This window comes from Colius striatus, chromosome 1 (assembly GCF_028858725.1).
Source record: "Colius striatus isolate bColStr4 chromosome 1, bColStr4.1.hap1, whole genome shotgun sequence".
NCBI classification, from domain to species: Eukaryota; Metazoa; Chordata; class Aves; order Coliiformes; family Coliidae; genus Colius; species Colius striatus.
The window spans coordinates 29816260-29826991 of record NC_084759.1 but is presented as its reverse complement, the minus strand read 5'-3'; the positions used below and the strand labels follow the sequence as shown (position 1 = coordinate 29826991).

The following is a 10732-nucleotide window of genomic DNA, read 5'->3' as shown; positions in this document are numbered from 1 at the left end:
TTTCTCTTCTCTGCCATTTACTAGTCTGGGTTAGAATACAAATGGATTTCTTACATTGTTTTCATGATTGTTCATGTAGCATTATTTATGGCACAGCATCTAGTAGATCTTAATGAGATAGTAATTTTTTAAGGTCTTAACTTCCTCCTCTTTACAGTTTTTAAAATAAAATGAAATGGTTAGATTTTAAGATCCTTATTAAAGCACAAGTTATTCTTGATAATGACTTAAATTGGTGCTACGTGGCCATCACATGTTATTTGATAAACATTCCATTACAATTAAGTGGCTAATAGACAATTAATATACAGGATTACACACTTAGCTAATTAGATGATTTTAGGTTTTCTTTTTTTTCCTTAGATTAAAATGTACAGGACCCCATAAATCACTATTAGAGGTTGTTTAACAAGCCTGAACCCTCAATTTTCTCCCTGTCAATCAGGACTGGAGCCGCTGACTTTTCTTCTCACCCAGTGAGACTTGTCACATGGAAGAACCAACTGCATTCAAAATGAGCTGAAATGCCCTCAACTCCCAGAGCTCACACCCATTCACGGGATAGCACAACTCAAGTATGTGCTTTTGTGGTCTGCTCTGCTCATCAAGACTCCCAGTTCTTGACCTTGAAAATGAAATGGAATGTTCCTTAGTGTTCCCTCCAACCTTTTGCAGCCTCTTGCTTGGTGACTGTGAGGGACAGGGATTTTGCATATGGCTTTTTGTAATCCCTGGGAAGAGGATGCTTATTTTTAACATGAGTCTTTCAGTTCTGCCAAACTGGCTCCATTTATGTGTTCCAGGCCATGGAGGTGTGGTTGGTTCAGCAGCACTTTCCCTTGTAGGGTGCATGTGTGAGTCAAGCTGGTCTGGAATGCTCTGCTAAGGTGTGAGGCTCTGCTTTAAACACCTAAGGAGGCTAACAACTGCAGGCTGCTCAACAGTCAGAGCAGGGAGAGACAGCTACATCTTTAGGAGGTGGCACTTCATGTCTGACAACACTGAGGTCCAGGAAGGATTCACCTCCAAACTGTAGGCAACAACTTTGAGATGCCTACATGTAATACTTACAGAACAGTGAAGTGTTTAAGCCCTCCTGCAGTCAGCAGAGACACAATCGGTGCAGTGATGAGGGCCAAAGCATCACTTGTCTGACAAGCCACCAAGGCCTCAAGTTTGTTGCCTGAACATCGATGCCTATTGCTGTTTGGGTTTTGTGGGCATCAGAGACCAGGACCAGCAGGTTTGGCATAGCCTGGCACAGGCTTGCCTCTTGGAGTGGCCCCCAGAGGCCACGAGGAACAGCCCATGGTCACATATGGCATCTTGAGGTGACTGTACACATCTGAATTGTCCCAGTGTAATTGAAAATCAAAGAGTGCCTTTGGGTGAACGTCAGCTCTGTCCCTCCCATCACCCTTGGTGGGCATGCCTCTGCCCTCACAACAAAAACAGGTACACTTGTGATCATTACATCTAGTATTTACTCAGCAATAAACAACTAATGGGCTGCTCCAGCAACACAGTGCTCTATAAGGTACAATTAGACAGAAGTAGGAGTGACATATGGTAATTGGGCTGTGAGCATTTTGTGGGTAAGGCTCACAAGCAGTGTATCACAGAGGCACAACACAAAGGAATAGTGTTGACAGGCAATGCCTTAGAATTGACCGAGAGACTGCACAAGGTTTTAATGTACTTTTTGAAATACAAATATCCAAAGTAAAATGAAAGCTAGATCAGAATGAGATCTAAGGTGGAACAACACAAACCCTGGCACTTCTGTAAGGTGTCACTTACTCGACCCAGTCCAATGTTTTGCTTCAGCTTGTAAAGAATGAGCATATTACAATGAGGGTATGAATGAGTGGTGTGTGGCACTTCGTTATTGTGGTGCTTTTAACGTTCAAAGAATTAATTTCTCCTGGCGGTTTATGTCAGAAAGCCAGTATCCCAAACTCACTGAGGACCCGAGGAAATGAGAGTATGGGAGCAGATGACTTGCTCAATATCTAAAATGAAATTAGGACTAGAGGCACAGTGTAAAAATAGGTATTTCCACCTCTTGTTTCATCTCCCAACTGACTCAATCATCCTGGTCAGGGATGACATGAGAATGCAGAATTTGGTGTTTTGCACAGCATTGCACATGTGGGGTTACAATGAGGCACACTGGCAGGAGTGCTGTGATGGTATTCCTGGAAGGACAGCCCAAATAGATGGTGGTACAACTGTGTCTCTCAAGCCTGCTCTAGAGTTTTACCTAACTGGTTTTCACACCATGGACCAAAGGCACTTATTTCTTCCTGGGGAGAATTCAATTCTGAGATATCACCAACTCCGTCCAGGCACTTCAGTGCCTCAAAAACTGAGAAAACATAATTTGTACTCCTTACCCAGTTATTGGGATCAGGAGATGATTCAAAATCACTCAAACTTGCAAGAGACTATTTAGTGACTCAGTGGGATTTGCATCCAGGCTTAATGCCTTGGAGAACAGTGGATAAGTGTGTGGTGAGACCAGCAGAGGCTGGCATTTCAACAGTAAAAATATGTATTGTGTGGTGGAAAGTGGTGGTAAATGCCTTTGCTTTTATCACATAAATATTTAGGAATTTAACACACTTATAAAGAGAAAAAAGAGAGAAGATGCTGCAAATTCAAAGCAACATTATGCTTTTACTAAACCCCCTCCAGATTATTTTGATTGCAGGCAGTTTAACAGGTTTTCTAAACATGAAAGCAGAGGAAGGGCTGAACTTTACCATAAGTATGTGCCACCAATCCCAATGGGAAGGAGGCTGGGGTGGGGTCTCCAGAGTTCTTCCTTCAAAATTTTCATGGCAGCAGTTTAGACCTCATTCTGCCCCCTACTTCCAACACATCACTGCATGGTGACCTCTTGCAGCCCAGCATGGAGCTGAGTTTCCAAACTGGAGAATATTACCCGAGTGTGTGTGGGACCATTCATTCTCTCCCACTGAATCCTTTTCAGAACCAGATGATCTCTAAGAAGGACAGGAAGGTCAGCTGAGCAGCCTTGTGTAAAGTGTGTGAGTAGGCTGGAGAACGTGTCTTTGGTTCAAATTAATATTTAATTCTTTGTATAGTGAAAAAGTTTCACCTGGAGAAACTGGGTAGTCTGAAGCTATTGGAAAAGCATTCAGCTGGGAAGTTAGCTCAAATCCTTCTTATAGAGCAGTGGTTACTTGTCTCTTGGCAAGGAGGGGAACACACTCAGCATTATTTCTGCCTTTGTAATCTTGTGAATGACATCCCAATCCTTTTGAGAGTCCAGCTCAGAAATCAGCATAGCTGCTACAAAAAATTCTGCAGTAAGTTGTCACAGCATTTCCAATTCTGATGTACACATACACAGATCTTATGATATTTGCTGCATTTGCTCAAAATACATTGGCATTTGAAGTAATAGTTTTAAGCAAATAAATTCCCAAAAGAACTTTATCCAGCTTTAAGGAAAATATTGCATAAGAAAAGGTAAAAGTAGACTGCTAACTTAGCTCTCAGTGGCTCTGGATTAAGCAGGTTTTGTCTGCTGATCAGTCCTATGCTGCACTTGCCTCTGTTAACTCAGTTTCCAGCCAGTTCTTAGGCTTTAAAACATTCACTAAAAATCTGTTCCAGTAGTCCACAGCCTCAGTTCTTCAGAAGTTCAGGTCGGTTCTTTCAGTTACCTCTCCTGAAAACTGGCTGTGCCTGTGTAGCACCCTTATATTCCCACCTGACGGCAGGCCAAGCACAAGCACCCCATGGTAAAATCTTTTCCTGTTTTCCCGTGCAGAATCCTGGAGCTTGAATAAAAGACAGTGCTCCCTGGGGAGTTGCCATAGTAACCCTGTCATGTTTTTTGTTGTCTGAGATTATATATAAGCAAGAGAGAAATTACAGAGAAGAATTTTATACCTGAGTTTATCATCTTTGTATAACACCAAAGCTAAACTGTACTTCCAACTTCCTAAAGCAATAACTGTCACCTTGAGGCTGATGTCAAGTTGGTAATTTTCACAGGAAAAGAAATTAACTACTGTATTTATTATTCAAGAACCCTGATTAAAAAAAAAATCATTCCACATTTGAAAGATGTAGCAAATAAAAAAGAGAATGAGATCATTAGAAATATAAAGACAAGGAAGAGAGGAATAGCTGCTACAAATAATGTCTAAACTTGTAATGCATGGATGCCCTGCATATTCTGTTTTCTTCTTAATAGGGTTCAGTGATAGTCTGCTCTTAAACTTACAAAGAAAAGCTCTAAACTCATGTTGTCCTTGGAAAGTAACTTCAGTCTTATGGCACATACAAAGAAGTGGTTTTTGAATATGTCGATATCAGTTCAGCAACAAACATAATTTAAAGATTAAAGAATGTGTGACGTAGAAAAAAAATCCACCCAAACTGCTCTCAGTTATGAGCATCAAAGACAGATCAGGAAGTCTGGGATCAGGAAAGGGCATGAGAGCTGAGCTACAAGAAAGGTCATTTCCATGAGAAATAACCCCAAACTGAAAGCTGGAAAAAGTCAGAGCCAGCACTGGGAGACCACTGGGGAAGGTGCACAGAAGCAGGCTGTGAAAGGAGGGTACGCAGGAGCTGCCGGCTCCGGTGAGACAGCAGGAAGCTGGCTCTGGGAAGAGATCCCTGGCACTACTTGGTCCCCTCCATTCCCTGTTGCACATATCCTTGCCCCTGGACACTCCAGCAGCATTTGGACCTCAGACTGGGCTGCTCGACAGTGGTGAGGAGAGAGGGAAGAGGGAAGACCGTCAGACTTGGAGCACAGGTGAGCACGCGCCAGGTGTGTAATTTAACGCTGCTGAATTACCCAGCCTGGCTCATTTCATATGGCTTCCTGCCCTGCTCTGCCCCAGCCACCCAGCATTTCCCAGCGTTATTTACTTCAGAGTTGGGAGAAAACCTGAAGCATCTCCCCTTGTATTCAAGCCACACCTTGAATACTGTGTTCAGTTTTGGACTCCTCACTACAAGAAAGACATTGAGGTGCTGGAGTGTGTCCAGAGACAGTCAATGGAGCTGGTGAAGGGTCTGGAGAATAAGTCTGATGAGGAGCAGATGAGGGAGCCGGGGATGTTTAGTCTGGAGAAGAGGAGGCTGAGAGGAGATGTGATGATTCTCTACAACTGCCTCACAGGAGGTGGTAACAAGGTGGATGTCAGTCTCTTCTCCCCAGTAATAACTGATAGGACAAAGGGAAATGGCCTCAAGTTGCACCAGGGAAAGTTTAGACTGGAGATTCAGAAGGACTTTGTTACTGAGAGAGTTGTTAGACACTGACATAGGCTGCCTGGGGAAGTGATGGAGTCACAATCCCTGGAGATATTTAAAAGATGCATAGATAACGTACTGAGGGTTACAGTTTAGTTTAGTGGCAGTGTGAAGTTAGTGTTTGAGCTCAATGATTTTAAAGGTCTTTTCCAACCAAATGATTCCATGATTCTATGATCTCTCTGAAGCCTGGGTCAATGTCTCCCCTGCAGTGCAAAATTGCTGACAGAGCCACTGTCAAGTTTAATTGTCCCCAAGATACTGTCCTTCAATGCTGTATATATTATACGGTTCTGTTTATCCTGAAAACATGCCACCTAAACACTTTAAATATAAGTGACTTTAGCAGCTCTAGTTGCTTGCCCACGGTATGCAGTGGCAGGTGTGTTTGGGCCTATAAGGATGGAGGTTTTCTCCTTCTCCTCTGGTTATTAGAGGTCTATTCCCCCTGCGGCTGATTTACCTCCCCATCTTGGGGTTGTTGATGGAAACAACAGGACTAGGCATCCCAAGAGAATGGGTTGGAAAGGCGGTCAGGGAGAGGACACAAGGGAAGAAGTGATACAAGGCTCTGAAAATGGGATAACAGGAAAACTGAGAGTTTTGGGGGAAAAAAGGGTCTAGCAGAGGACTAATATTATGACAATACAAATCTGATGTGAGATAAACCAGCTGGTGATGTAGAAGACAGATGTAAAAGTCAGGCAAGAAAATCAAGTGTTACTGAAAACAGATCTGTGCTTTATTTCCCTGCTCCAGCATGAAGAGATTTTGGATTTTAAAGGCAATCAGTAATTCTCTGAGCTTTTGGACAAGCTTGGGAAAGGGGTGAAGAAAGCATTTACGGATATTGGCTTAGCAGCAACCTGGAGGAGCCTGGAGATGCAGTGCTGCGTGGTGGAGATGGCAGGGAAGTGGGGAGCAGCAGGTTTTGGAAAGGAGAGGGTGAAAGTAGAACAGGTCGTGCACAATATACTAACAGCTGGAGGGTATGAGGAGTTCATTCATGGTGTTCATCCTATGCCTAACTCTTGGGGCAGAGACACAAGAGACAAAATACATGAAGGTAGAACTCTCCTCACTGATGCAAAGGCACAATTGGGTTTCCCAAGGGACAGGGGTGCAGCTGGGGACCTCAGCAGAAAAGAGACAAAGACCTGGGTGAAATTTGACAACCAACTCTTTTGGGCTTTTTTTTTTTTTTTCTTTTTAACTAGAAAAAAGAACATTTGTGCTGTTGTAAACACTGCACAGAAACTCTAAGAATTCCAACACATTGGTTATAAAAATAGTTCAATCTCCGTTCAAATGCCTTCATTAGAAAAATCGCACAAATTCAGTTATGGTAAAACTGAATTAAGAATGTTTTCTTTGACAAAAAACAGCTTGTGTGTATGTGTGTGAATTTTTTTTGTTTGTTTTTGTTGTTACTGTGGAACAACCAAAATCCTACAATTGCCCAGATTTACTCATGTAGACTAGAAGGTGATTTAAGCTGCGACATTTTGGGTAAAGGGAAGGAGGGTGTTAAGCAGCTAAGGCTGAGATTTCTGTGGCTGAAATGAGAAACATTGGAGGTATGGTCCTGCAGTATGGATTTTAAAGAAATGAGTTTTCTGAGAGTGTGAAAGAGTAGCAGATTGTAGAAAACAGATGAGCAATCACTTTTGGAAGGCAATAGTAACGGCAAGAAAAACTAATGGAGCTATCAGAGGATATAAAGAAAAGAGTGGCAGGAGAAATGAGAAAGAAAGATGGAGAATTATCTAAGGATTGTGACAGTTTTTGGACCATGGTGAAGGGAACTTGCCAGAAAAACATGCAAAGAGCAACAGAGCTCTCCTGGTCCCGATGTCCCAGGGATGGGGTTTGGAGTTTTAATTGTTTCTGCATGCTGTATCACTTGATGCTCTTTCTGTTCACAGTTCTGTGGATTTAAGATCCAAAAGCACAACTGTCACTGCGTTTTTGTGGTGTCCTCTTAACACAGGCTACTTCAGCATTAACAAGAAAAAGCTGCTCTTGAGGACAGTTTTCACTGTCATCCTTTAAAACTGCTTTATTTTGAAAAGTTGGTTTCAACCCCATAAGGATTTTTAATTAATCTATCTCTCAGTCATTTGGGAAAAGGCTATTCTGAGGAGGAAAACATTCTTACATTTTACTCCCTTGTATGTCTGAGATTAAAGGAAACTCCATATTTCATACAAAAACTTGTGGTGCTGCCATAGAGCTGCCTTGTCTACCAATGCCAATTTTCCTAGCTTCTATGAACAATGTTTCTGGTGCACCTTTCAGGGTCAAAAGGGCAACATGGAACTGACTTATTTGCTTATTACTAACATGCAACGTACTTCAATTCTGATATTGAATTTTGGCAGTAACTCTGTGTTTGTGATCCCTGTTCTTACAGCCCTGATCAAGCTTCTCCAGCCCCACTGTGCCACGTACTCCTTGCCAGTGGACAGTGGCCTCTCACAGAAGTCCTAGAAGAAGTCTTTTTGCACAATCCTCCTCAATTTACTAAAGCAAGGTGAGCCAGAGCATGCAGCATACCGAGAGTGAGATAGGCTGTATCATCCCACGGATGAAACTGAGAAATGAGGTGTTTGTCTTTATTGATGGTAAATGGGTGAACGAGATCTACTGTCAGCCACCCTTTGCCTCTCACCAGAAGCTCCTTAGCGAGAAGGCACAGAATGAGTGGAGCATCTGGGAGGAGAATAGAGCACTCTGGGAGGAAAACCAAGTCCTCCGTATCAAAAACAGGATGCTCTGTGAAGAAAACAAGGCTCTACAATGTCTCCAGTCACAGAACAAAGCTGTCCAGGTTATTTACACTGATGCCATTCAGCAAGGCAGACAGAAGGAAAATAAGCTGTTCCCATTCTTCCAAGAGAGGAGTGTAGGCTCTTGGGTCAACCTGGGCAACAAAGCTCTCCAGGCAGTCCAGGAAAAGAATAGAGTCTTAGAGGATTTTCAGCAGGACAATGAAGCAGTCCACATCAGATGGAAAGACCCAAAAGCTGTCATAGTCAATGAAGACAGCAAAGATGCCAGCTCAAATCTTCAGAAGGACACTGATGCCATCACAGCTATGGAAGAAGTTAACCCTGGCCCAGTCCCACAGCAGGAACATGAAGCTAAAAAGAGGAGCACCACTGCAACCCAGAATAAGATGAAGTCTGCCCCAAGTATGCAGGGCGAGTATGAAATCCTCCGGGCTCTCCAAGACATACATGAACTCCTCTACACCTTCATGGACCATCTCCTTGGGGAGAAACAGGGCTGTCGTAGTCTATATGATATGAACATGTCCTTCCAAGAAGATTACAGTAAACTGAAGCTGCAGCTGAATGCTATGAAAAACACTGTGTCAGATATTACAGCTCAAATGGAAATGCTGGAAAATGAGATCATTGCCATCACTTCCTCAATATATGGAGAAGCAGGACAGAAGCTGACAAATGAGCATCATCTTGGAGAGATGTGAAGCTTGCTACCAAGACCTGATATTTCGTTTCCCTGGAAAGCTTCCCTACTTGTTTCAGTGAACATAATAAGATCCTGATAGAGCCTGAAGACATCTGGGAAACACTGTGTTGTTCTGAAACTTTCTTATATTACTTAGAAGTGTTTCACCTTCCAATTATAGAGTATGAGTGGCTGTTATGAATTTGCCTAGTGCCAAGAAAACATGTTTTTCAGCATTTAAAACAAAAATTTCTTACAATAAGGCCTATATTTTCAAAAGATAATTCATGCTTTTCACACTTAATTTGAGGAACCTTATGTTGGCCATATTTTCAGAGGGATGGACACTTCTTGAAAATGAATATCCTAACTGTGAGGTAAATTGAATCCTCAATGGTCCCTTTCTTTCTTACGGTTGGCCAAGTTCAACGGCTGGACTATGTCTTCTGCTACACACCAGCCTTTCCTTTCTCATACAGGCTAAGCAGTGGCTCATGGAAAATGCAGCCTCCCAGATAAGACAGGTCTGTACAAGACAACATGACATGGAAAACTATACTATTTATGCCATATGTACACATTCATGCTGTCTCCTTTTTGCAGTCCCACATTCCCACTGAAATTATTGTCTCTCTCCTTTGTTTAAAGCTCTTCCTCAGAAGAGAATCCATCTCCTGCCTCAGAGAGAACTGCAAAGCAAACATTGCCCACCAGAACAGCATGTCCCCTTCTGTCTTGGTTGTTTGTAAATTACCTTCATCGTTTTGTACCTTAATTAGACTTAATTACTCTCAAATTGCTTTGTTTTGGTACACTTGAATAATCCTACTGACTTCAAGTGAGATTATTATTTGCTGATAAATGACACTTTTAGGATGCAGTGGATATGGGAAGGCTGCTTAGTATCTTATTTATAACTCACTGCTGAAAGAGAATTCCTGTGGTCTGTGGCGGTCTTTTCAGTACAGATTTTCTTTGTGGCCAGTAATTAAGCATGCCTTTGTCTGCAAATAATCACATGTAGTCGTGGACCTAACAGCTCTGTAGCCTGAAGGAGCATTGATGTTTCTCTGGAGACATTCAAAACCCACCTGGATGAGTTCCTGTGTGACCTACTCTAGGGGATCCTGCTCTGGCAGGGGAGTTGGACCAGATGATCTCTAAAGGTTCCTTCAAACCCTTACGATTCTGTGATTCTGTGATCACAAGGCAAGGGCAAGGCAAGGGCTTCCTTAGGATTTTTACACCCTGCCCTTGCAGTACCTTATTGTTCGAATGTGTGATGATTTCACTGTTTTGTTTTAAACTGCTGGTAACTTGTCAACTCAGTAGTCAGCTTGCCAAGGGCTTTCTTCAGCTTTACTTTTGTGTTCTTGCACAGCTTAGCAGCCACTGTACTATCTTGCATACAGACAGCTGATGGGACACTTGCAGTTCACCATTATGCTGCTTTCAGCAGAGCTGTCACAGTAACTGACAGCTCAAAACTTTCAGCCCTGCCTCAGGGATACAGCCCCAGAGAAAATAAAGGGTGGTCAGGGGTATGCCCTCACTTGTGATGGAGTGGAGAGAACAAAAAGATTTGTCACACTCATGTGAGTGCTCAGGCTATGAGACTACTACTTATCGCAGAATCACAGAGTGGTCAGAGTTAGAAAGGACCTTTAGAGATCAGCCAGTCCAACTCCCCTGCTAAAGCAGGTTCACCTCCATCAGGTCACACAGGAACACATTCAGGAGAGTCTGAAAAACCCCAGAGAAGGACACTCCACAACCTCCCTGGGTACCCTGTGCCAGGGCTCCCTCACCCTCACAGGAAAGAAGTTTCTCCTCATGTTCAAGTGGAACTTCCTATGTTTCAACTTGTGCTCATTTACCTCTTGTCCTGTCGCTGGGCACTACAGAAAAAAGACTTGGACTTATGAGGAGAATTGTTTGTTTCTGCACCATTGCT

The 10732-nt window shown here is 42.8% G+C and overlaps 1 protein-coding gene across 3 annotated transcripts; it reads left to right on the top strand.

Moving 5' to 3' along the window:
- The first annotated feature begins 4558 nt into the window (after window positions 1–4558).
- CBY2 (chibby family member 2) lies at window positions 4559–9971 on the top strand. 3 transcript variants are annotated; one of them, XR_009818603.1, is made up of 3 exons: window positions 4559–4801; window positions 7718–9302; window positions 9427–9971. XR_009818603.1 is itself a non-coding variant. In XM_061994932.1 (2 exons), exon 2 carries the CDS (start codon window positions 7850–7852, stop codon window positions 8795–8797), a length of 948 nt encoding a protein of 315 aa, XP_061850916.1. In that variant the 5' UTR covers window positions 4559–4801; window positions 7718–7849; the 3' UTR covers window positions 8798–9971. The 3 variants fall into 3 exon arrangements, 2 of the variants coding, with proteins under 2 accessions (XP_061850916.1, XP_061850925.1); XM_061994932.1 differs by having other exon boundaries at window positions 7718–9971; XM_061994941.1 differs by having other exon boundaries at window positions 4559–4816; window positions 7718–9971.
- Window positions 9972–10732: the final 761 nt, after the last annotated feature.